Source organism: Drosophila sechellia, chromosome 2L, assembly GCF_004382195.2.
Source record: "Drosophila sechellia strain sech25 chromosome 2L, ASM438219v1, whole genome shotgun sequence".
Classification (NCBI taxonomy): domain Eukaryota; kingdom Metazoa; phylum Arthropoda; class Insecta; order Diptera; family Drosophilidae; genus Drosophila; species Drosophila sechellia.
Window position 1 is genome coordinate 14,285,926 of NC_045949.1, and position 23,079 is coordinate 14,309,004.

Genomic DNA, 23,079 nt, shown 5'->3' on the forward strand with positions numbered 1-23,079 from the left:
ATCCGCACATGGCTTGCAACTGCCAGGCTGTCGGATATGCACTGACATAAATTGCTTCAACTGACAACGCCAGCGGACAAGAGGAGCGTGGGGGCGAGACCTGCAGGATGGATACTGCCGTGCCCAGGACCTTGCCCCATGATTACTGCCTCTGTCTCTGTCTCGGTCTCGGCGCTGGCAATAACTTTTCTGTGTCCGGGGCCCCGTCTGCTGCTTTGGGGTAAAATTAATATTAAAATGGAAGCATCGCCTTCGCCCAATGTCCGACGCATTGCAATGCCAGCAAGGACCCACGTTTGGAGGTACACACTCTAAAAAAGAGACTTTCCCATTATTCAGACGGTTTTCGACCAATAAATCGCTGGTAAGACATTAACCGAAAATTTGTATTTTAACTTAATCATTAATTTAATAGTATTAACTGAAATTAAACAGGTTTTCCATTTTTCAAGAAAAACATTCTCGAAGTATTTTTCAGAACATCATATCGTTTTACGACTGGTGGTACATTTTTCAAATTAATCTTTAGAGTGATTACTGTATAATCCTTTTTCTCAGTGCACTTTCGAACTCCCCTCTTCGTAGCTGATGGGGGCACTGCCAGGGCAAAGGACATTTCCAATTTATTTACGCTCAGAGGCACTTTGTCTGCTCCGCTCTTCTTGGCCAAACTCCTCTGATGCTCCTTGTTCGGACTGCTCTCTGCTCCTCGTTCACTACTTTCTCCTGGTCCTTTCCCGCTGTATATGACAGTATTTGTGTAGCTTGTCAGGGGGAAACAGATTGGTAGAAAGGGGGGATCAGAGGTCGAATCTCTTTGCCTCTTTGCTGGTCTGCCTTTTATTTTTGACAGCAAAATGTTCCTTCTGGTCGTGTTAGCGTGAAAAGTGTTGAAAGGTGTGAAAATGAAAATTTACTAGTTGGCCGTCAAGATTTATGCTGCCCAATATTTTCGTTTTTCCCTTCGAAATGGGAGTACGACGGAAAGAGAAACTTTTAAACCTTTTGAAGCGGAGAAATGATAACATCATAATTCGTACATCACCTGTACAAAATAATGTAATTGGAACATAGCCCTCATAATTATGGTCTTCTAGAGGATAATCATATACATTTCGATCTGTGTCCTACTCGTCTATGTTTACTTGTAACAACTCACAGAATTATGAAACGTAAATATTTACATTTTTGTAAGAAAACCAACCGTGTCATCATGCTCTTCACATCAGTAAGGTATGATATACATATTTTTTCCAATTATTAATTCCCATGCTGCAACGCCTCTAATATCAATTTCCGCTTGTGCTTGGGATCCATTGCGAATGTCCTCCCCTGATTGTCTTATCGATTGCCGACAACCTGATCCAATACTTCACTCCCGTCTGTCACTCACACTGTCGTCGATTGGCATCCCGACTTGACATATCCCACAGCAGCAGCAACAAATCTTGTGTCAAGCATCCCGACACGCACTTGATAAATTATTATCTGCAGTCCGGGTGATGAAAGGCAATGAAGTTAGTGGAGGAGAATGGGCGAAAAGCCCCCACAGAGTTCGCATCGGTGCCCTCAGTGCCCTGCACTTTGCACTTTGGCTCAATTTATATTTAAAAGACAGGGGGTATTTGCAGTGCGATCTAAAGGATTGCAATGCAGAGAAAAAAAGTGGAAGGCCAATCGTAACCGGAAATGGAAGCTTAACCAATTTAATTCAGCCATCTTTCTCCATGATCTCTCAAATTGAAAATTACCAATTAGCTAATACTTTTATATACGTTTTTAAATAAGCAAAAACATAAAAGAAAAAATTGATCTTTTACTTTTGAAATACCTTATATTGCGGTTGAATAATATAAAATAGCTTTTATATTGAAGACAGTAATCGCTATATTTTTAATCGCAAAGCAGAGTGATATCGCTTCCACAAAAGAGTGAATCTGAGTGCAATATTTTTCTTTATGAAAAACACACAAACAATTCAGAATAATCTTTTACTTATATTTTCTTAGTATGGTATTTTTACACAGAATTGATTGATGATATAGTTTCCCTGAAATCTGACATGTTTGCATACATATTTAACGCATTTGTGATACTTGTTTTCAGTGCATCTAGGATGGACAATCTCCAGCCATGACCAGGGAAAGGGAAGGAGCTTCTGCAGGAGTGGCCGGAAAAGTGTCCAACAGTTCTCCAGAGCGACGCGTAAGTGGAGCGGTAAACAAGTGACCCGACCACGCCCACCGGGCACCCGCAAGGAGGCCGCAGGATGTTGGCAATCGAAGGCAGGGAAGGCATAAGGAATAAGGAAGCTGGGGAAGCCGAGAGTTGTGGGCAAAATGTTGGCTGCAGTCGCTCAGCGGGCGGGCGCCATTTACCAAGTGTCAAAAGCAAAGCTAAAGCTATTGTCGACATGACTTTGGACGACAACAACAGCAAGAAGAGTGCTTTCTCACCGAAAAAGTGAAATGCTTTGTTGGCAATTGCCGAGGAGTTTCCCGGAGCAAGTCGGAGAACTTGCAGCTGTGCAGGATCTGCCGGCTCTGTCGGTCTTGCTGGAAAGGATAGTGGAAAAGGAGCGATGGCGGCAGCATGTGTCAACTTCTTTTCAGACCGAGAAAGGGATTTTCCTCTCCGGCGGGTCAAGACGAAGGCGGACCCGATAGAAAAGTGGGTGACAAGTAACCGGAAAATGTATTTTATTGTTTGCATCCGGACATTTCGTTTTCCCGACCTCTGCCCCGACTGTTCGGGCATTTCACCCCGCAGAATCGCCAACCGACTAGTGACTTGGTCTTCTGGCACTAAATTTGTCGAGTAATTGATGATATTGCACTTTTTCTCCAAACTCGTTCAAGAAGGAGAGCTGCAGATGTTCTAAGAGTTGAGGGCGTTATTGTGGTAATGTCCTGGTTGAGAAGAGTGGCAGCGTAATGGATGGAGATATGTACTCGTGGATAGTTGAAAAAGGAAATGCTGGTGCTATTGGCATAAATGGAGTGGTGGCATATTATCAGCTCACCTTGGTTCAACAAAATTTTATGGGCCCTTAGCGTTTGGAATTTCTATTATAAGATTAACCAAAATATTTTATTGGTGCATTGTAATAAACACCGATCCTCAGTGCTCAATGCCATGTTCTCTGTCTCTGTCCACCTCCCACTGACCACCCATTTGAACCAGTTCGAGTCAGGCTAACTTGATAGATTGTCTAAATGTGCTGCGTATGAATGAATGAATGAATGAATAAGCGAGTGCGAGTACAGCCCCTTCTGCCAAGCAAGCCCCCTGTCCGCCAGCTGATGGCCACCTCGAATACGCCCGTTGGGTCCGCCTGATGCTTCTACGAGATTGATGGCCAAAATGGCTGTTGAAACAACGGCAAAGCGAACAGGCAGCAGTGACTGCCGCTCAATGAAGAAAAATAATCACCAACATCATTTATTTTCCGTTTTGCCTGCCGACGTCGTACAGCACACATCAATCTTTTGCAACAGCAACAGCCAACTATCGACCATGACCAGGCCTGGACTCTGGCTGAAAAGAGGGGGATTGAGATTGGTAACCGGGAACTGGGAACTGGGACTTTTGGCCGTGATGTATACTTTTGTGAGCCTGACAGCTTCTGACGTGGATGTGGACGTGGACGAGAAGCCAGGCTTCAGCTTGATGTTTGATGCTTGATGCTAGGAGCCTCCTGGTGGTTGGAGGATTGCGGGGTTTCTGGACTGACAGACGACTTTTGACGTTTGCCTGCAATTAACGATGCCATCCCACAGGCTCAGTGTTGAAAAATGACTGCAGCTGCAGGTGAAAATGGCACGCCAGAGTGTTGGTTAATGACACGACAACAGTTCGAGTCAGCCAGCGAAGAAGAAGACCCCTCCCCCGCATTTAAATCATTAATCCCAATGACAAGGACCCCACACACGCAGCCCCATCACTCAGCCAGAGTGATGTCAAAGATAGACGAGCAGCCCGGAGCAGCGGAGGACGTCTCTGGAAGTGGAAGTTGGATGTGTCAGGAGCAGGGGGAGACTACTCGGAGATGGATCTGGGGTCGGAGTCAGTGTCTAGGAGTCGCGTCCTCGTTTGCTGAGACTAATTTGTGGCTCTCTTCTGAGACGCCCACTATGCGAGCCATTACACTTTGAGAAAATACTGAGATACATGAAACTTAATCCTATGATAAAATGTATATGTTTAAACAATCATTGTTCAGATATTATTTTTATGGTTTTGTAATAAAAATAAAAAATTTTCGATTTGTTAAGTTCAGCGTCATATAGCTTTTTTAATACTTTATGTAGTTAGTATACATTTCGTATTACTTCCTGATATACAATCTGGATTTTCCACAGTGCAGCCACGATTTTTTGATCCTGGCTGAGGCTCGTTATGTGACTGGTGACTTGGTTTTGTTGCCAGTCACTTGAAAAGTCATTAATCATTTTGGGGGATTTCGCTTTTTGCGCCATTTGGGGCGTAGTTGTGCGCCGAGCTGTCGGAGTCGCTGGATTTCGACTCGGAGTGCTGCAGAAATCCATCACGCACCCAAATGGCAGCCACTCGCATCAGCCACCACCCAACACAGGCAACACATTCAAAGAGGCAACAGCCAACAGCTAACAGGCAACATCAATGTCAACGTCAGGCGGCGTAGCAGGACGCGGATGTGTTCGCGGATGGGAGCGCGGATGTGAGCGCGGACAAGGCGACGGCAGCGACGTCTGACAGGCGGAAGAAAAGAGTCACCCATCAAGTGAGCTGGGCCAAAAAGGACGAGGCGGGGTAGAGCAGTCACTGAATGAAAGTGCTTTGTGATTAGGAGTCAAAGCATATGCTTTTTAATTTGCATGTCAGCTCGCGGTGCCAGATGATGTTCTACACGCGCGGCTTAGATTAGGATGCCTGTCTATTCTACCATGCCTGTCTATTCTAGTCAGCAGGTTACTATCCGCAATTTGTGTTCTTGCCATGTGGGCTTTTGGGAAAATTGTAGCTTAAATGGATTCGTGAAGACTGGAAAGCAAGGGTTCAATTGGTCATATTTGCAACTTGCAATTGATCGTCAATAGGGGAAAAGCAAAACATAATATACATTTATAACTAAAAACAAGAATGAAAGCTATTCCTATCAGGTAGTACTTAAGTAGAGTGAGTGCTAAGAAGAATTTTATATTGTATTCTTATTCTAGCGCTCACAGATCCCGAGATGTTATCGTTCATATTTGGGTGTCCATACCTTTTGAAAACTACTGCAAAAAACTAACAAATCTTTTCTAAGATGCGCTATTTTATTACCACTTGATGTCAATTGTATTCTTTTCATGATCAGTTAACCTCTTCTTCCATGGTTATAAATAGGTTTGCCGTTCCGCATCAGCTCCGTGATTGGATAGCTACCGCCTTGGGCGGCGTCGGCGGTGGGTTCGCACTGTGGGAGATTGCCGAAAACTGGAGCGGCAGTCATCAGGACAACGGCCAAAACGGCGAAAAGAACAGCCTGGTGAAAATGGATTTAAATGTTTAATTAACTCATAATGGATTGAGAAATCTGTTAAACTCACAAACAACTTCATCTTGCGGGATTTGAATTTTAAGTATGAATTTTCTGCAGAGCGCAGCGCTTTTTATACCCCAGAGCAGTTTGTTATCGCTTCCACAGTATGATTACACACTAAAGCCGCGATAATTGGGAGCTGGGTCATATTGTAACTCGGTGGAAGAACATAAATATTTCCAAAGAATCGCAGTAATCAAGAATATTTTTTTTCCTGGTATTACTGCATTGGAGAATTACCTATATTCATCATGAGCTTTTATTATATTGGGTTTATATGGGGGTTTTAATTCGACATAGCTATTGATTCACAACTAGACACGTTAAAGACATCTTTTACATAAAGCGCTTGCATTTTTTGGGTATTTCTTAGGCTAACGCTGAGTTATGTCATTGTTGTTTATATCAAATATTATGTGAGGATTTAGTTGACTTAAATTTCTGGACTGAGCCAATGTTCTAGTTATATTTTCCAGTCGACAAATCAAAACTGGTCAACGGCAATCCACTTCTTTGCACTCCAGCTAGCTGATATCGCGAAGATCAACTAAATGTTAGAAAACTGATGTAAAAAGCTCAATTTTCCGAGCCCATGAGTCTAAGAAATCTCACCCTGAAGTTAAGGAATATATCTAAATCCATTGCACCATTTTAACCTTAATTTGGTTAAAAACCGAAAGTTAAAAATGTTGGTCAGAAGTTCTTACTTCTTTTTCACGTTTTGGCTTTTGAGATTCCCCAAATTTTCCCAGTATATACATACCTATGATGGTATAAATGTGAAATAATTTGGTCGTAGTATTGAAGTATTTTTATTTTATTTGTTCCGAATTATTGTTGCGAATATGCATAAATAGTTCATTTAAATCTATATGTCGTGTTCATCTTAGGATGGATAAAATTTAATAAGCAGACTTAAGATCAAACATACGGTCATGGGAAGATCGTTCAACCTGATACTGTGCATTACTGTGCTGGGTCATTACATTACGTTCCACGGAGGAAAAAATAAATGCACATCAATGTTTCCCAAGAAGTTATTGTTTTCATCAAGTTATAGCTATTTATTTATTTAACTATTAATTTCTTAATATCATGCAACGATTTCGTTTTTAATTGAAATTATCTGGTCAAGGCAATGAGATATATTTTACGGCCAACAAAACCAATTGCCTACTCCCCATTAAAATGTTGAAAAACATAACAAACTATTCCACTAACATTATTATTTTATAAATCTTTTAAAATTTTTCTCATTCAAAAATATGGCGCCACCCAGCGGCAATGAGCAGCAAGAAAATAATAAAGGGTAATTTTACTTGTAGACTACAAATGGTTTAACGTTATTACGAGTGTAAATTTAAATGTAGCTAAGTTTCGAACCAAAAAGTCTTGTGTATTGGGTAGATTAACTTAACGAAGTAGCGGCGACACCTGAAAACTTATCGAAGCGTTGACAGAACTGTATAACTTCTGTTAACTGTGAAACAGTGAATTCTGTGACAAGCTTTCCTTTTGTATCCTTTTGTATTTGAAATTTAGTTTATTCCTGTGTTCTTAGGAAGGAGAATCCGGCGTCGGGTAGGCTTGCTTTTTAATTAAGGTAGTCCTCGCCTTTTGAAAATTTATCGAATTAAAGAAAGACCACTTACTAAGAAATCTGCCATGTAATCAAGGCAGAAATGAATAATGAATTTCTAAGGACTTTGACTTTTCTCAGAAAGAGTAGACCGGAATGTATAAATTATGTATATTTTTCAAGAAGCTTAATACCTATTTTTAAAATAGAGTTTGGGATGTTCGTAAAACATGATTTAATGGCAATTAAATATTTTATATTAAGAGTTTAATGCTTTAAAATAACAAATATGGCTTGTGACTTGTGCCAAAGAAAGCCACCAGAAACGCAAAGGTACTAAAAGTTGCTGCTGCTGCCTGTCACCTGCCACTCGGCCATTGAGATCGTCTGCTAAAAGCCGGACAATTAATAACGCGCACACCCCTCGCGAAACCCAAAGCCAGTCAGTCACTTAATGCTAATACTCTGGAGGCGCGGTGACTAATTAAAACAGCAGTTAAATTAGCAAAGTAAAGCTGGGCGAGTAGTTGACAAATTGTCAGCCAGATCTCCACACAAACCAAACCGATCCTATTCGAATCGAAACCCGCCGCATCTATCAGCGGCGACAGAAACACTTTGCCTGTCGTCTGCCGGCTTGTTGGTTTGTTGGTTTGTTTGTTTGGCTTTAGCCATCTGGCGAACACTATGAGTTGGCCAATTCTGCGCCATAAGATGCCGTTAAATGGACACGCAGCGCGAGCCACATCTGGAGAACGAGCTAATGCCGAATCCAGAGTCAGAGCTGGAGCCTCGGATTGCTGCTAGTTCTCGCTCTGCGTAGCCAGAGATGCTTCCTGTTTGATAAATTTGAAAATCAATTGAAAATGCCTGAAAGGCCGACGCATCTTGGTGGGAGACAGACGGACACACACACAAGCCGAGAGAGATTCGCGGAAAAGCAGCTGGAAGCTGTTCCGACTCGAATCGGAGATGCTGCCCCTTGGGAACTGGAAACGCCATTCAGCACTTGGCCAAATCAACTGCTTATGTAGGACAGGAATTAAGTCAGCCGAATTATTTGAAAGTAATTTGGATTAAAACTAACCTTTGGATGTTCTAATTATTTCGGCTCGGATTTAACAAGTTCTTATTTCATACTATTCATAGCAATGGGACATTTGGAATTCTTCAGGAAGTACTAACTCCAAGTAGCACTCAATATGCCTGTCACTAACTGCAGTCACTCCATGAGCACGCACTGGCATTCGCATCTCTGGCACTGGCCATAACCTAGAATATTTTAGTTTTTTATTGATATTTTCTAGCCATCTATTTACCGCGACTGGATCATCTGCCCGATGCTCGATCCGCCAGCCCCGCGCCAATCGATGCAAATAAATCACTATGGAAAATGCAGTCGATGAAAAAAAGCGACGCGTAAGTGCCGCCAAATAAATTTCGCAATTTATTTATTGCAGAGCCGCGCGGGCTGCCGTTCAATTTGGATGATGATGGTGGGATGGAGTGTGGGGATTTCCCCCCTGCTGCACTCCAACTACTCGGAGTGGAGCGTCCATGGTCAGGTTTTTGGCTATCGGCAACAAACAGGCGCGTCGCGGAAGAAAAGTATTTTATTTCATTGCCAGCAAATTGGCAATAAGTGAAATTTGTTGGCCCCGCTCGGCAGGTGTGCGTGTGTTTGCGAGCTGGCCAATGGCGATTGAAGGAAATGGAAATTTGAATCGCACGCAGATTCCCTTACCGGGGAAAATTGGGTTAGCAATGCCATCTTTTGGGGCGGGCGTGCTCGGGCATTTTTAACAGGTCCTAAAGAGCCACTTAATATATCATCGGGGCGGTTTAATTTGCCGATTAAGTCGCTGCAGCAGGCAGCAAGCACCTGCGAAATTCCCGGGAAGCGCAAGCGTAACCGATCGACTCTGACCCATTTCGCCATTGTTAACATTCACTTTTGTGGCCGTAATTTATTGTTTTGCCTGCACCTTCAACGGCATGATTTTTGCATAAATAAATCAGCGGAATCAGTCGAGCTGGCGGGGCAAAGTGCAAATGAATTAGCATTTGTATTCACCCGATTCCCATACGCATCATTAGCCTAAGAGGCGGCATCAAGTGTAATTTAACCGTTAACAAAAGCCCATTGTGGGCTAACAACCCATTGTGAAGAGAGTGTGTGTGTGCGCGTGTGTGGAAAGCCTTTTACCCGCCAGCCGGAGAGAAAAGAATCCGCGCGGACGCAAATTGATTGAACGCCGCGAAGGAGTCGCACTGCAAGATGCACTGCAGTCGGAGCTCCAGCTGGAGTTGGAGTTGGAGTCTAAGCGAGAGATTCTGGCTAATGACCGCAAATTAACACTGGCCAAGGAGCCGCAAGACGAGTGTCATTAACAGAAGTGTTTGCCAGGCGGTCGCTCGAGTGGCAGCCACTCACTTTGGTCTTCGGTTTGGCGCGGGCTTTTAGCATATCTTCTAATAGATCGCCAACTTGGCATACTTAACTTACGTTCGCAGTTAGTGTTTTCCTTAACTCTTTCTGGCCAGTTGACCGTGCTAAGTTGGGCCATAAATCGGCAGTTAACTCTGGAAGATCTGCAGCTACCGTAGTCGCTGGGGGCACTCATAATTTAAAGATTCTTAAAGTTCGGCATGGGTGGCGGGAAAAGTTTTGGAGAAAGAAGAAGTCCATCTCTGTTCTGAATGCAGTAATTGGTGCTGTTATATTTTACTGCCAGATAATGACACCCATAAATGTTATGTTCCCTATTTCATTTTATTATCTTAACATTCTGGAAGTCAACTAAAGTAGCCCCAAAATCAAGATAATCCTATCAATATCCTGACTTTAATGCACTTACCATGTAAGCCATGACAGACTTTTATGTGGGAAGTTTCACCAAACTAACCCAAATCTTGCCCAATTATCTTACGCTATGAAAAGCTATCTGGTCCACCCCGCTCTTCAATTTGCAATTTTGAAGCGAAATGCAACATTTCGTTTGCAAATTGCTTGTGTGTAGGTTTTGGACAACTTTTTATTTCTGTTAGCATCTTTCTATTCCTATAATTACCGCAGAAATCGCATAACAAGCTGCTGCAACGATGATAAAAAACGAAAAGTTCGCAATGGGGGGAGTAGCCGGGGAAACTGGGTCAGCTGTGTGGCATTATTGGTTTAGTGGATCAAACCCACAGCGACTACGCAAAAGGCAATTTGAGTTGCAGAGCAAAACGACATAAAACAAAAAGCATGGACCTCCACCGGCCACATTTATTAGATCAATGTCTCGGCAACCAGAGCACCAACCGTAGTGCAACAGCTACCCACAAGACCAAGACTTGGACTGCTGAATAAATTGCAGAGGCTGCGGCCTACTCGAGCAGCAAGGAAAACAAAAAACCTGGGGAAAACACAAAATCAAACGAATGACTAGCATGAGGCCAATATATAATAATGGTTAAACGCCCAGGCAGCGTTGCACTGCACTGCAGTGCACCGCAGCAACATCTAATAACAGCAGCAGCAGCAGCAACATCTGCAACAACGGCCACAAGAACAAGCAAACATCCAAACAAGCAGCAAGCTAGCAACTGCCCATTAAACGGAGCTACGGAGAATCCACCTCGATTGGCACTGGCGAAACAATTTAAATAGAATTCGCCAGCATCAGTGGGAAATTCGAATTGAATTTGTTGCTGATGCATGTCCATGTTGCTGCTGTTCATGTTCAATTTTCCAGCACCACCCAACCGAAAAATCGGATAGTGAAGATTATCATTAAAATATATTGCTGCCTAAATATGTGAGAGATTTATACACTCTTGGTGTAGCGGAATATAACTGTTTGAAAAAGATAATATTTAGAGGAAATGACAAGGTTATAAAGATTATAGCTTTCCAACTTGTTATTATCTGCTTTAAATATAATTCCATTTCTTATTTCCGCTCATTTATGGACATAGCATACATATAGCTACGATTAAGGCTTAGTTAATCTTCCATGAAATTGATTCCATATTTTATCGGCTAAAATGTAGTCAAATAGGATAGATATCCATGGAAACCCTTCTTCATCTAGGGTAGCGAGCAGCGATTGTAGGAAACGCATGGGCACACTTGCCGCAAGATTTATATGCATGCATGATCGGTATTAGAAAATTGTCTGAGCAAATGTTTTTGGCAAGCATGTTGCACATGTTGCTCATTGCTGCCGCACTGCCACATACTCGTAGTTTCTCCAGCAAGATCAATAAAACCTGGCCGGCTACTGGCCTTGCCTTGGTCGGTTCCGCCTATTGCCGTTTGTTGTCTGCCAGCCTGCATATTAATTTATGTTTCGACATTTGCCTTGGCCCGGAGAATTTCCAAACCGCACTAAAACCACACCCAACCACAATTTGTTGTTTCGCCTCTGCCTCCTGCATTTCGGCTGTTTGGTCAGTCCGCCTGACAGGCGAAGCCTAAAATTCAATTAAAACTATTAAGGCTGAGCCTGGGCTACTACTGCTTATTAGACTTTTTGGCCGAACATTTCTTTATGGATGTTGATTTGGGGTTCTTCCGCCCTGCCCTCGCCCCCGGGGCTTGAGAACATTTTCGATCACAGATATCTGATCGACCCCTTAAGCCCCTTTAACCGATAGTTTGGTCGATTGCTTTGGCTACCGATCAACGACCGAAAGCAATCCAAAAGTGTGTTTATCTAAGCTGAACTGGGAATTATCACTGCTCGTAAAGAAAGACAGCTAAGTTTTATGACTTAATGGTGAAAAATCACAGTGTCGACGTCCAAGATCTTTTTCGCATTCAAATCAGAACAAGCACTTCCTTACGACTGCTTTAAAATTGCACTATAATCGTGCTGATAAAGATTCTAACCATAAATGATAATCATAATTATAGGCATTATAGGTTTTGAAAGATAGAAGCTACCTAGTGTTAACTTAAATAAAAATTTGAGACATTTTACTTAACATATCTCCTAATAAAGCTCAGTATATCTACAAACCATCTCTTGTATCTTTCAGTAACACCTACCACTTCAGGCCCCCATCCGCCTCACTTCGTTTCGATCTTGAGGCCTTATGATTCGCGATGATCTTGACCATGTTAATTCCCTCGGGGGTGTGTGCTCTGTTACGTTAACTTTGGCTACAAGCCGAAAAAAGATACGCACTGTGCGCGCTCCGTTAACCGGCAGAAACGAGAAACGGTCGACAAATTTATGACTTCACAGTTAACCACGGTCGGAGATGCAGATCCCAGAAGGGGGATCTTTTGACTGTGTGCCCAACTACCGCGCAATTTACGATCGGTTCATTTAGGTGGCCCATTGTCCACCGATGCACCGATGTTTATGCAATGTTTTTGTGATTTCATATCGGCCAGCTGGGAATTTGTAGCGGCAACGCCTTTGCCATCGCCATCGCCATCGCCTTTCATTGTGGGCGTTGGGATCTGGGATCATTTCCCTTTTCCCCCAAGACTTCGGGCATTTCAGTGCCATCTCCGTTGAATCTTTCTCCACTTTTCGTTGGCTGCTCATTCTGGGAGAAGCGCACCCTAGCCAAATATGTGCGAGCCAAAAACGTGAGCCGAACAAATTGTTACTGCCTTAAATAGTAAACAGATTTTGTCGTTCATTCCAGCCACGGCCAAAAACGGGCTCTGCGTATTACGGCAGCGACAGGCAAGAGGCTGCATTCGATTCTTCCCAGCCGATTCCCAGAGGGTTGAGCTGGGTCAATCCTCGCCAGAGGTCCCCAGGAGCATTTAAAAATCAATTTAGGCGCATTTATGTTTCACACGATGGCCCAGAGAGGAACCAAAACAGAAACGTCGCAATGTCTGAGCCGGGTAAGTCTTGAGTTTGATGATTATCTCGGTTTGTGTGACTTTCGGTTTCCAAGCTCGTGTACGATTCGTGTAGTATATGGTGTGTGCCTGTAAAATGGATGGAAATGTGTGTCACCGGGTCTCTGTGTCTCCCCATCCACCTCATCCTCCTCCTCCTGGCTGGCTGGCAATCCTCCAGCTTTAGATGCAACTCCCATTCCCAATCCACTGGCACAGCCTCTGCCATTTCCATTTCCATTCCCAATTCGAAACAATTACCAATTGTTTATTTGTTCTTACAACTTGTTGTCGACTTCCCCAGTGGCCTGATGGTGCTGGTGGCCCCACCGATCTACCGTTTTCCTCTTCGCCTCCACGAATTCATCAATTGCCACACTATCTTGATCTCGAGTCGGCGCACAGAAGTTTGCTCTGTCGAAACGGTCCCAAGCCTAAACTTTCCTTGGCCACTTTGACAGTCGGCACTTTATCTTCGCCGGCTTTTAATTTCACTAATGACAATTGATGATCGTAAACGTTTATGAAAATGGAAAACCTAATGAAACCGAATTTCCCCATGTGTTTAAGCCAAGTTAAATAAGCGTAAAGCAGTCCGAAATGAATTCAATAAATCAGTGGCTTTAAAATATATATACTTTTTTTCAAGTTCAATATGAAAATTATTAGTCGAATTGAATCTTTTAATAAATATGGTTCTCTAAAACAAACAATTAAATTTTAAAAATATTATTTTCCGCTGGGTATATAAATTAAATATAAATAAAATTTCAAAACTTTGAACTTGAATTCTCTTAAGTGTTCGGTTGGCATCCAATTAGCTCAGTTATTGAATAAAATGTGGCACTGCCACACACATTTGGTGAATGCTCGCGGAGGCATTTCAAGATCGCGGCACTCGTAAATCGCCGACCAGCCCACAATGCGATCCCAAAGACAATCCGCAACAGGGATGACTAGAAAAGTATGCCAGCAGCCTTTTGGACTCGGATTTTTGCTGTTCTGCTGCTGCTGCTGCTGCTGCCGCTTCGGCGGCACAGAAGTTGTCATCGTCAATTAGTTTAAAGGCAGTATAAATTTATGTTAACAGCAACCAAACATAATATCCCCCGAGAGTCCAAGCAGAAAGCAGAGCGAAAACGAAACGAAACAATTTTCCCTTTTCACCAACATCAACGCCAGCTACCGTTTCTGCCACTGTTGCAAGTCGCTGATGTTGCTGTTGCTGTTGCAAGTTGCAGATGTTACTGCGGCTGCTGCTGCTGATTTTGTTGTTGCGGCATTGTTTTGGGGCGCGCGATTTCGTGGCCGTTATAACAGGCCCAAAAGAATCCGAGGCAGACGTTATGCCTCAATGAAGTCAGAGTTGGAGTTGAAGTTGGAGCTGGAGCTAAAGATATCTGGGACGGGGAAGCGATCCCCCTGCCCTGTGAGAAGAAGGCCAATTGGGTCGTGGCTGGGCCTTTGATGTTGTCGCAGTTTGTTAGAATCAGTTGCGGCACAATAAGCCGCAATAAGAAACAAAAAGTTGCACATGGGCCCAGGCGTAGCATTATTTAATGTAATCGATCGTGATGGGTTTGTTCTAATTTGCGGTGATTTTGTTTTTGGCGCTTGTTAAGAACGACCGAAGTGAAAGAGCCAAGCGAAATCCTTTGAAGTTGGCCAACGATTTAGTGTCGTATCTTTTATGGTGTATCATAAAAGTTTACTGCCCGGGTGTAATTAGTCGAGGGGCATAAAGAAGTCATTTTTCGCCGTCTAAAATTGTGGTTTATTAACTGGATTAATGAAAATGATAACCAACCGAGAAAAGCATTTCAGTTGCTTCATTTACATTTATAATTATTATTACAAAACAAGTACTAAGTCCCCATCATACGTTTGCAGGAAGTCTACATCAATTTTTATTTTGAGAATGAATATATGAGTTTAATAAGTAAATTCAGGATTCTTTCTAGATACATTACTGGTTTCATGGCCATGTTCTTGTTTCCAGTTGTGTATCACAGACTAATCAGAGCTTGTACCTGCATTATATACATATGCGAAGACTTTTCTCAATCTCAAGCTGGAAAATTGCATGGACAACTAGATGGTAATTGCAGGTGTGCAACATGGTAATGACGACTTTGGCCAGCGGCCTGGTATTGGGTGGAAATGGAGGCCCCAATTGGGGGATGATTGGATGGGATGGGCCGGGCCGGGGCGCGATCGGGAATTGCGTTGGGAAGAGGCGGACGACTTCCACCCGATCATGGTCATTACGTGGGACTTGTTATGGTTGCCAATGATCAGATCACTGCTCATAGGTGACCCAAATTCTGGGCAAGCTACTTGTACATATTCGTAGGCAAAACAGTTCCTTTTTGTTTAAATATGTTACACTAAATACCCCAAAATCTATCTAAAACGGTCCAAAAACAGGGTTCAATGACCACCGATGGAATCACCTGCCTGCGCTTAACCCCGCTTAAGATTCGATGCCACTGAAGTCGGCCTGCCAATCGCTTGAATTAAGTAATTTCGATTCCGTCACGTCAGACGGCAATCCACGCGACGGCAGCTGAGGAGATAATCAAATAAATGCATTGTTAGCCGGGTTTCCAAGTTGAAAGAAAAGCGCCACTCGGGATTATTTGCTTTCCCGAGTGTCCCCACAAGGGTCAGGGCCAGACTCAATGAAAAGCCGGTCAGAGTGAGGGGGCAACCCGAACGAATTGTATCGATGGCTTGCCAATGAAGTGAAAATCGTGATTGCAAAGGCAAACAGCGGCCTGTAATTTTCACTAATTTCTACACGTTTTGTTTTACCTTTGGCTTGAATTGGCTTGCTTTTCTAGTTTTTTTCATCGTCAACATTTTGTCGATTTGCTTCCCAAGTAGCAAACAATTATGCGAATTAATGGCGAGCGGGGGAATGAATCGCGCAATTTCAATAGTCATTCCAATTGCCAAAAGTTCAAATCAATTGCGACTCATTTGAAGTGACGTCACAATCGCTCTGCTGCCAAAAAAGGCAATCGATCCACAAGGAAAACACAACCCAAGTGTCCATAGCAGATTTTCCAGAGTTCTCGCGAAAAACTCCATAACAGCAAATGCATTCTGCATTTTAAACTGACCAAAGGGTTTTTTTAGTCCATCTCAAGTCGCACGTCTCAAGGGAACGTTATCCGACGTTTATGGAATGGGACTTCTTGTCTTCCAACGATTGACCATGGGCGTAGTCGGTTCGTAAAGGTCTCCCGACTGTTATAAGAAAAGTAAAGTATTGTCTGTGAAGTGTAAAGTCTTTGTAAACAACAAAGATAGTTAGTTTGTAATGCGCATTTCCCCTCCGGATGAAAATCTTTACTACGCTCTTGGCCAGTTGATTTTCTTTCTGAGATTTCTGAAATCCATTTGGATGCGGCAGACTGCTTGGAACCATCGATGTCTGAACACGCTTATTTATTCAGTAGTTACTGTTTTTGCTGGCCGCAGCTGGAATTACTCGAAATGGCATGTAATGAGTCGAGTTCTCGTTGCCCTTTCGTTTTTTGCCGGCGTCTTCAGTTTTCCTGGAAAGCTTATGCCAGATTTAGACAGCGCCAAAGCTCTCTTCGCACTTGCATATGGAGTGCCCGCCATAACAAAACGGATTTTAAGCACGCAGTGAGCAACTGGCTCGTTGGTCTAGGGGTATGATTTCCGCTTAGGGTGCGGGAGGTCCCGGGTTCAAATCCCGGACGAGCCCAAGAAGAAGTAGTTTTTTTATTGTGTTTATTTTTTATTTCCTTTAACTGTAACAATTGCTAGTATAATTATAGAGGATGTAAGAAGAAAAGAAGAAACAGCTAAACTAAAATTCATCTCTGGCAATCTCAACAACTTTACTTAAATTAAAATGAACATCATTTTGCACATATAAAAAAAACTAAACCAACTTGAAAATAAATACTCAACGTGCAACGGATTCATATACACAAATACAGAAACAATCTTTGAAGTTTGATTACGAAATATTTATTATAAGAGCACTTAAGCGAACAGTTAGAATTACATACATGTATGTATACCACATCATATTATTTGCATGCGCACAATGTTAAGCTTTTAAAATTAAAAACTATCGAAGGGCTTTAAATGTTTTTGCTACCATCCTTTTTGCTATTTACTATCTTTTAAGCCCACTATATGAATGTATGCATATGTGAGTAAAAGATCATTATTGGGAAAAAAAGAAAACAGTCTTGGGCTCGTCCGGGATTTGAACCCGGGACCTCCCGCACCCTAAGCGGAAATCATACCCCTAGACCAACGAGCCAAGTGATCGTCGCGGCTCACATAATCAGACCAATTTTGCGCAGTAACAGTTGGTCTTGTTCACAATTTCCATAAAAATATTTTCAAAATGTATAAGAACTGGTTTCATTGCTACTTTCAAGGCTGGAGCTTTCTGTTGACCATGAAAGAAACCTGCTCTTTTCGTGCTGTGATATGAATAAGCTTTTTGACCAACTTGTGGCAACTGGCTCGTTGGTCTAGGGGTATGATTTCCGCTTAGGGTGCGGGAGGTCCCGGGTTCAAATCCCGGACGAGCCCAAGAGAAAACACATTTTTGCTTCAAATTATAAACTTTGCTTATAGTTTTTATTTTTGTTGCACAAATAACGACTTATGGGTAAATAATATTAACATTTGTTGTTTTGCCCCGCTTATTTAGTAAGATTAAAATTGCTTTAATTAAGGTAAAATATATATTGATTAATACCAATGGTTAACAAAACAAAAATAAAATTAGACGATATATTGTTTGTATTTTCTTTATGTATAATGCATTTACATGTATGTAAGCTGAAAACAATTTCGATTTATTTAATACAAACGAAAAATGAAGCAACTAAGCTTGAATACTTGTTGCTCGCTTGAAAGTTGACCTATGAACTACATAAACATAAATAAATGACACATTTTGTGGACATAGAGAATTGGATAAACGTACAGTAGAATAACATACAGATACAAAGATAGAATAGATGATAAATACATAAATTTGGCCCAAAATTGTTGTGGTTTTTATTGCTGTTGATGACGCAGTGGATGCTGCTGTTGTTACATTTGTGGGGGTTAGTTTTCCATTGCTCGACGTCCCTTCCACTTTTTGCATTGGAAGGGGGTGAACAGTCGTTGTTAGCTAAACTCCATTCGAAATCTGAAGCTCCTCATATATGTATGTATATATTTCACTTGACTGCTACATCACCAACATCATCATCATCATCATCTTAGTTATGATCTTCAACCAGTTTTGCGCTCTGTTAGAGTAATGTTATTCGTTTTATGTACATACATCATGGATGCTGTGCCGTTCGATTTTGTCTTGCATTTGGTAGCTTGTTTTAATTAATATATTTTAAATAATTATAATTATTTAGTTATTATTAGCACTAATTATTCTTTGGTTGTTCCACTGGTTCTGTTTGTTGTTTTCTTGCTCTTGGTTATTGCATTTCATTTTCGATATTATTTGTTCGATTTGTTCATTGTGCTTTTTCTTCCTGGGCTACCTGTTGCTGAATGTTAATGACGGCAGCCGTTTTAAACATTTGCTTGTGACTGGGCTTTTTTGGATCGGTTGTTCGTGCTGTTGTTGTTGTTATTTCTGATGATGCTGGTGATGTCTGTGCAGCGGATTTCCTTAAACTCTTGCCAAACGTGGAACTGCCCTTCAGACCTGCAAAGAGTCCCAAAAAGAGGAAATGTATCTACAATTAGTTATATTTTGGATTTTCACAGGAAGACAGATATACAAATGTGTGATTATAACGACAGGAGAACAGGGAAAGGATCTGGAGAGATTTACGGAAAGACAGAAGACAAAAGCAGGGACAGCCGTGATGATAACGATTACGTGTATAGAGTGTAGAGAGAAGAGTGCGCTGCCCCAGGAGGGAATAGAGTGGATCGAGAATGGCGTTTTTGCGTTTACCTTGGTAGCTCAAACGATTCTGATAGATGGCAAATATATCGAAGGGCCTGTAGCATGGCTCGTAACCATCCTCGGGCCCATCGAGATCTCGATAGAGTTGCGATCTCTGACTCTGATCAGAAGCGTTTGCGGCTGGCACGAGGGAACTGTTTAGCATATGGGAGGGTATCACGAAGAGACTTTGCTCCATTTTCTCGGGTGGCGCCCGCGATGAATCGGCGGTTTCTCTATCGGAATCGGGATTGGACTCAGTGTCGCTCGGGGCCGCTGATGTGGTTGTTGCTGTGGTTGTAGCTGTGGTTGCGGCAGGGGTTCTTGTTGCTGTGGCACCCAATATTTGAGGTGCAGGCTTGGGTGGTTGGTTGTAGTTGTGGTGTGTTGTTTGTGTTGTGTTTTTGTATTTTGTATTTTTTATTTTTTTTTTTGGGATAGTGGAAGATGGTAACAAAGTGGATTAGTTGTTGTCTGCTGTTGTAGTGATTAGTGTTAGTCACAAGTTATACTAATTGATCTAGAGTTAATTAAGGGGTTCTAAGTGATATCACTGCAATTTCTTACCTCGCTATCTTCACAATCAGCATCTTCTCGAGCGTCGGAGGTCAGGCCCTGCACGAAGTGAACATCATTTGATGGATCATCGGAGGCCAAGTGAGCACGAAATTGTTTGTTTCTGCAAGATGTTATTAATGTAAGGCTGTCCAATTGAATATAAATTACCGTACCTCAGCTCCAGTTGCTGCATCTGCTGGAAATGTCTCAGCTTGCTGTTGGCCATATGCAGTTTTTCCTCCAAAGCCGCGTTCTCCACACACTTGATGGAATACTTTTCGGAAAAAGCGAGAATTTCCATTCGCAGCTCTCCGAGATCCTCCCTAAAAAGTAATTAATGTTAATTTTCGTTTTAATCGAATTTTGGTCAAGGATTTAATAGTTAAAAACATGTATTTTAGGTCTCCTTCCACAAAATATTCATTCTACACTTACTCTTTCAGTTTGGCGCCATCCCCTCGCATTTGCTCGCCTCTTTGGACCTGTCGCAGGAACTCCTGCTTGAATCGAGCCACCTCCCGCTGTACTTCACTCTGGTGTGCTTTTCTCATCGCGTCCAGAGCAGCCAAAGTGGCCTGTAAATGTAGTAAATAAATCCAAAGAAGTTAAGAATCCAATAAAGGTGGATTGGTGGGCTATGAGCTGTACCTGAGTTTCCTCGGCCAGGGCAGTTTCCTTCTCGGCCAGCAGGCGCTCAATCTCCATCTTGTGCTTCTGCTCAAGATCCAAAGTAAGCCGCTTATGCGAAGTTTCCATGGCACTCAATCCCTTCTCGCAGAGTGTCTGAATTGTACAGTATGAAAGTTAGTTAGTTAGTTATATTACTATAATATATGATCTTTTAGAGTACAGTGGGATTGCAGTGATTGAACTCACCCTCAGCTGTTCGATCTCAGTTTGGTACCGCTTACGGAAGCTCTGCTCATCGGCTGCGTTGGCATGTTCGGTGTGGTAGACCTCCCTCAGGCACTCCAGTTGCTTGCCATGTTCCCGCTCGAGGAGCTCCAGTCGCTTCTCCAGTCGTCGACATCGCTCCTGCTGCCTTCCCAGTTCCTCGCTCAGCTCCTGACGCTGCTGCAGGAGCAGCTCCTGCTCCTGTTCCTGGCTAGCACACTTTTCTAATGCTTGGGCCAGGTCAGTCTCCCGCTGCTCAAGCAGCTGCTCACTCCTTTGCAAATCAGTTTCGGTTTGCTGCTGCAGGGCGGATAGCTTTTCTACACGCTGACGCAGATCGCAACACTTGTGACAGGAATCCTGCAAGCAAGTCAGCTCCATCTGCTCACTGACCATCACACAGGTTTCGGCCAGAGCTCGTTCCAGCTGGCGTAGGCCATCTTTGCGATCGTTCATGGGCGAAACGGAGCGACGGGTCCTTTGGCCGGCTCGAATTTGCTGCAATTGGGTGAGACTCTGCTCCAGACGCTCCTTACTGCCGAGGAGCACGTGCTCCAGGCTGTGCAATCGCTGCAACAGGTGGGCATTCAGTGGTGACTGGCTACTGGATTCGCTGCTGGAGGATTCGGGTGGCGTGCCCTCCTTTCTCTCCACCGTTTCCCTTTGCAACTCGCTTAGTTTCAGTTCCAGTTGCTCTTTTCCCTTCAAGGACAACGAACGTCTCCTCTCGGATTTGGCCAATTTCTGCTTAAGAGCCCGCACCTGACGCTCCGAGCTGCTGTACTTCAGGGTCAGATCCTGAATACGGGCTGCCATCAGCTGCAGTTGAGCGCCATCCTCGTGCTGCCGCCTCTCCAGCTTCTGCTGCAGAGTAGCTTGTGCCAGCTCCAAGGCATCGTATTGATTTTGCGACTGCTTCAGTTCCCGCTTCATGGCTCGAATTTCGTTAACGGCCTTCTCGAAGCGGGATCTCAGCTCATTGTACTCCTCGGCAAGGGAATCGCGTTGCAGGCAGTAGGGATCAATGTCGCTGATGGTGGTTAGATCGCTCAGTGAGTCCATCCGTTTAATTTTGTGACGCTGCAGGTTGCTGAGAGCGGCACCACCACTGTGATCCTGAGCCTGTAACTCTCTCAAACGCTTGTAGAGTCCTTCGTTCTCCTCGATTCCCTGCGCCAGACGGTCCTCCAACTGCTTGATTTGGCACTGACTCTCGGTGAGCTGCAGTCCCAGATTGTGCATCAGATCGGAGGCACTCTGTTTGGCCTGGGTAAGTTCGCTATTCAACTGCTGTTGCTGCTCCTGCAGCCGAGCAGTCAACTGCTGTTCGGTTCTTTGGAGGGTGGCCAGTAGCTCCGACATGCGGGCCTCCCGCAGTGAAGCCTCTGCCCGCAAGGTTTCGCATTGTTGCTTCAGTTCCCTGCTCTCAGTTGGCTGCATTTCCTCGGGAACTACCAATAGGGGCAATTCATCACTGGCCACACTGTCTACCGTACTGCGCCGTGAACTTGGTGGCGAACTGCGACTCCTTTTGTGCAAGCTGGCCAAGCTCCGATTACGCAGGCAACTTCTCAAAACAGGTGGTGAAGGTGACAATGGTGATCCCCAGTCCAGACTATCCCGCCTGCCGCCTTCCGAAGCCGTCCTGTACTCTTCATCCGAGGAGAAATGTGGACCTGCTGGGGTGCCTGGAGTGACAGGACTCGACGATGGCTGCTGCAGTTGAGCCTTGATAAAGTCCTGCTCTATATCTGTCTGCTTGGGAGGTGTGTCTAGTTGGGGCAATCCGGCAGCACTTCTCAGTACCGCCAGCCAGCTATTTCGCGAGCTGGGCGACAAGCTGGCCAAAACCAATCGCTGTTTGTCCCAAGTAGTCAGCTGAAAAGCGTGTTGTTTACTTGCCGCAGGTTCGGGTATAACGCTGGTTAGACTATTAACATCCAGGACACCGTCGAGGACACCTCGTTCCTCACACAGGGGATCTCTATAGTAGAAAAGCGCTGCACCGCTCAAGGTGAACCAGTGCTTGGACCACTCACCCGTCCGATTATCCTGCTTCATGAGCCAACCCTTCTTGGCATTCAGCGATTCCTCCTTAACCGGAGGCTTACCTTGACCAGAGGATGACTTACTGTTCGCCTTACCCACCGATCGCAGCTCATCCGTTTTGGCCATGTAGTTAACACACAGCTCGTCCAGATTGCATCCGCCATCGGGATCGCCCCTCTCGTGCTGGTAATGTTTCGGTGACTTTAGGTGCAATTGCAGCCTGGCAGTGGGTTTTGTCTTGTCACCCTGCTCCATAACCGTGGGTATCTTCTTGACTATGGCGGAAACAATCGCAGGCGTGGAGTTAGATGCCAGGGGCAGGGATTTGGGTCGCTCGCTGGCTGGATTTTGGGATTTGGTGCTGCTGCTGTTGGAGGACATCTGGAAGTCCGTCTCATCCCTGGCTGTCACTTGGTACTGGCTGTGATGGGCGAAATGATGCTGGTTGTTCAAGGCATTGTTCACCGCCGTGGACCAGCGTTTGTTCTGCTGCTGACTCAGATTCGTTATGGTGTTGGCAATGTCCTTGATCGTCTTTTCATCGCGTCGAATATCCTCGATCAGCAAGCATGTCGTGGGCTGGGAAACTGAAAAAATGATAAAATTCAATTAAGGAG

The 23,079-nt window shown here is 43.8% G+C and overlaps 2 protein-coding genes and 3 non-coding genes across 6 annotated transcripts in view; 2 read left to right on the forward strand and 3 right to left on the reverse strand.

The window, feature by feature from the left end:
* Window positions 1-5,276: 5,276 nt before the first annotated feature.
* Window positions 5,277-5,591, reverse strand: LOC6611287. Its single transcript, XM_002035801.2, has 2 exons — window positions 5,571-5,591; window positions 5,277-5,506 (listed from the first exon to the last, which is right to left on the reverse strand). The coding sequence occupies exons 1-2, from the start codon at window positions 5,580-5,582 to the stop codon at window positions 5,339-5,341; spliced, it is 180 nt and encodes a 59-aa protein (XP_002035837.1). The 5' UTR covers window positions 5,583-5,591; the 3' UTR covers window positions 5,277-5,338.
* An 11,072-nt stretch (window positions 5,592-16,663) lies between these two features.
* Window positions 16,664-16,735, forward strand: Trnap-agg. The gene has a single exon. It is a non-coding gene; the product is annotated as a tRNA-Pro (tRNA).
* A 498-nt stretch (window positions 16,736-17,233) lies between these two features.
* On the reverse strand, window positions 17,234-17,305 carry Trnap-agg. The gene has a single exon. It is a non-coding gene; the product is annotated as a tRNA-Pro (tRNA).
* A 206-nt stretch (window positions 17,306-17,511) lies between these two features.
* Window positions 17,512-17,583, forward strand: Trnap-agg. Its single transcript has one exon. It is a non-coding gene; the product is annotated as a tRNA-Pro (tRNA).
* A 190-nt stretch (window positions 17,584-17,773) lies between these two features.
* The window catches only part of LOC6611291 (protein outspread), an 89,354-nt gene continuing 84,048 nt past the window's right edge, over window positions 17,774-23,079 (reverse strand). Inside the window, exons 5-11 of one of the 2 annotated variants that reach the window (XM_032727773.1) lie at window positions 20,396-23,049; window positions 20,168-20,302; window positions 19,955-20,094; window positions 19,693-19,842; window positions 19,529-19,640; window positions 18,971-19,319; window positions 17,774-18,715 (exon numbers count right to left, since the gene is read on the reverse strand). In XM_032727773.1, coding sequence (XP_032583664.1) covers window positions 18,522-18,715; window positions 18,971-19,319; window positions 19,529-19,640; window positions 19,693-19,842; window positions 19,955-20,094; window positions 20,168-20,302; window positions 20,396-23,049 — 3,734 coding nt within the window. In that variant the 3' untranslated portion in view covers window positions 17,774-18,521. The remainder of the gene's footprint in view (window positions 18,716-18,970; window positions 19,320-19,528; window positions 19,641-19,692; window positions 19,843-19,954; window positions 20,095-20,167; window positions 20,303-20,395; window positions 23,050-23,079) is intronic. The other variant, XM_032727774.1, reaches the window with a different exon arrangement.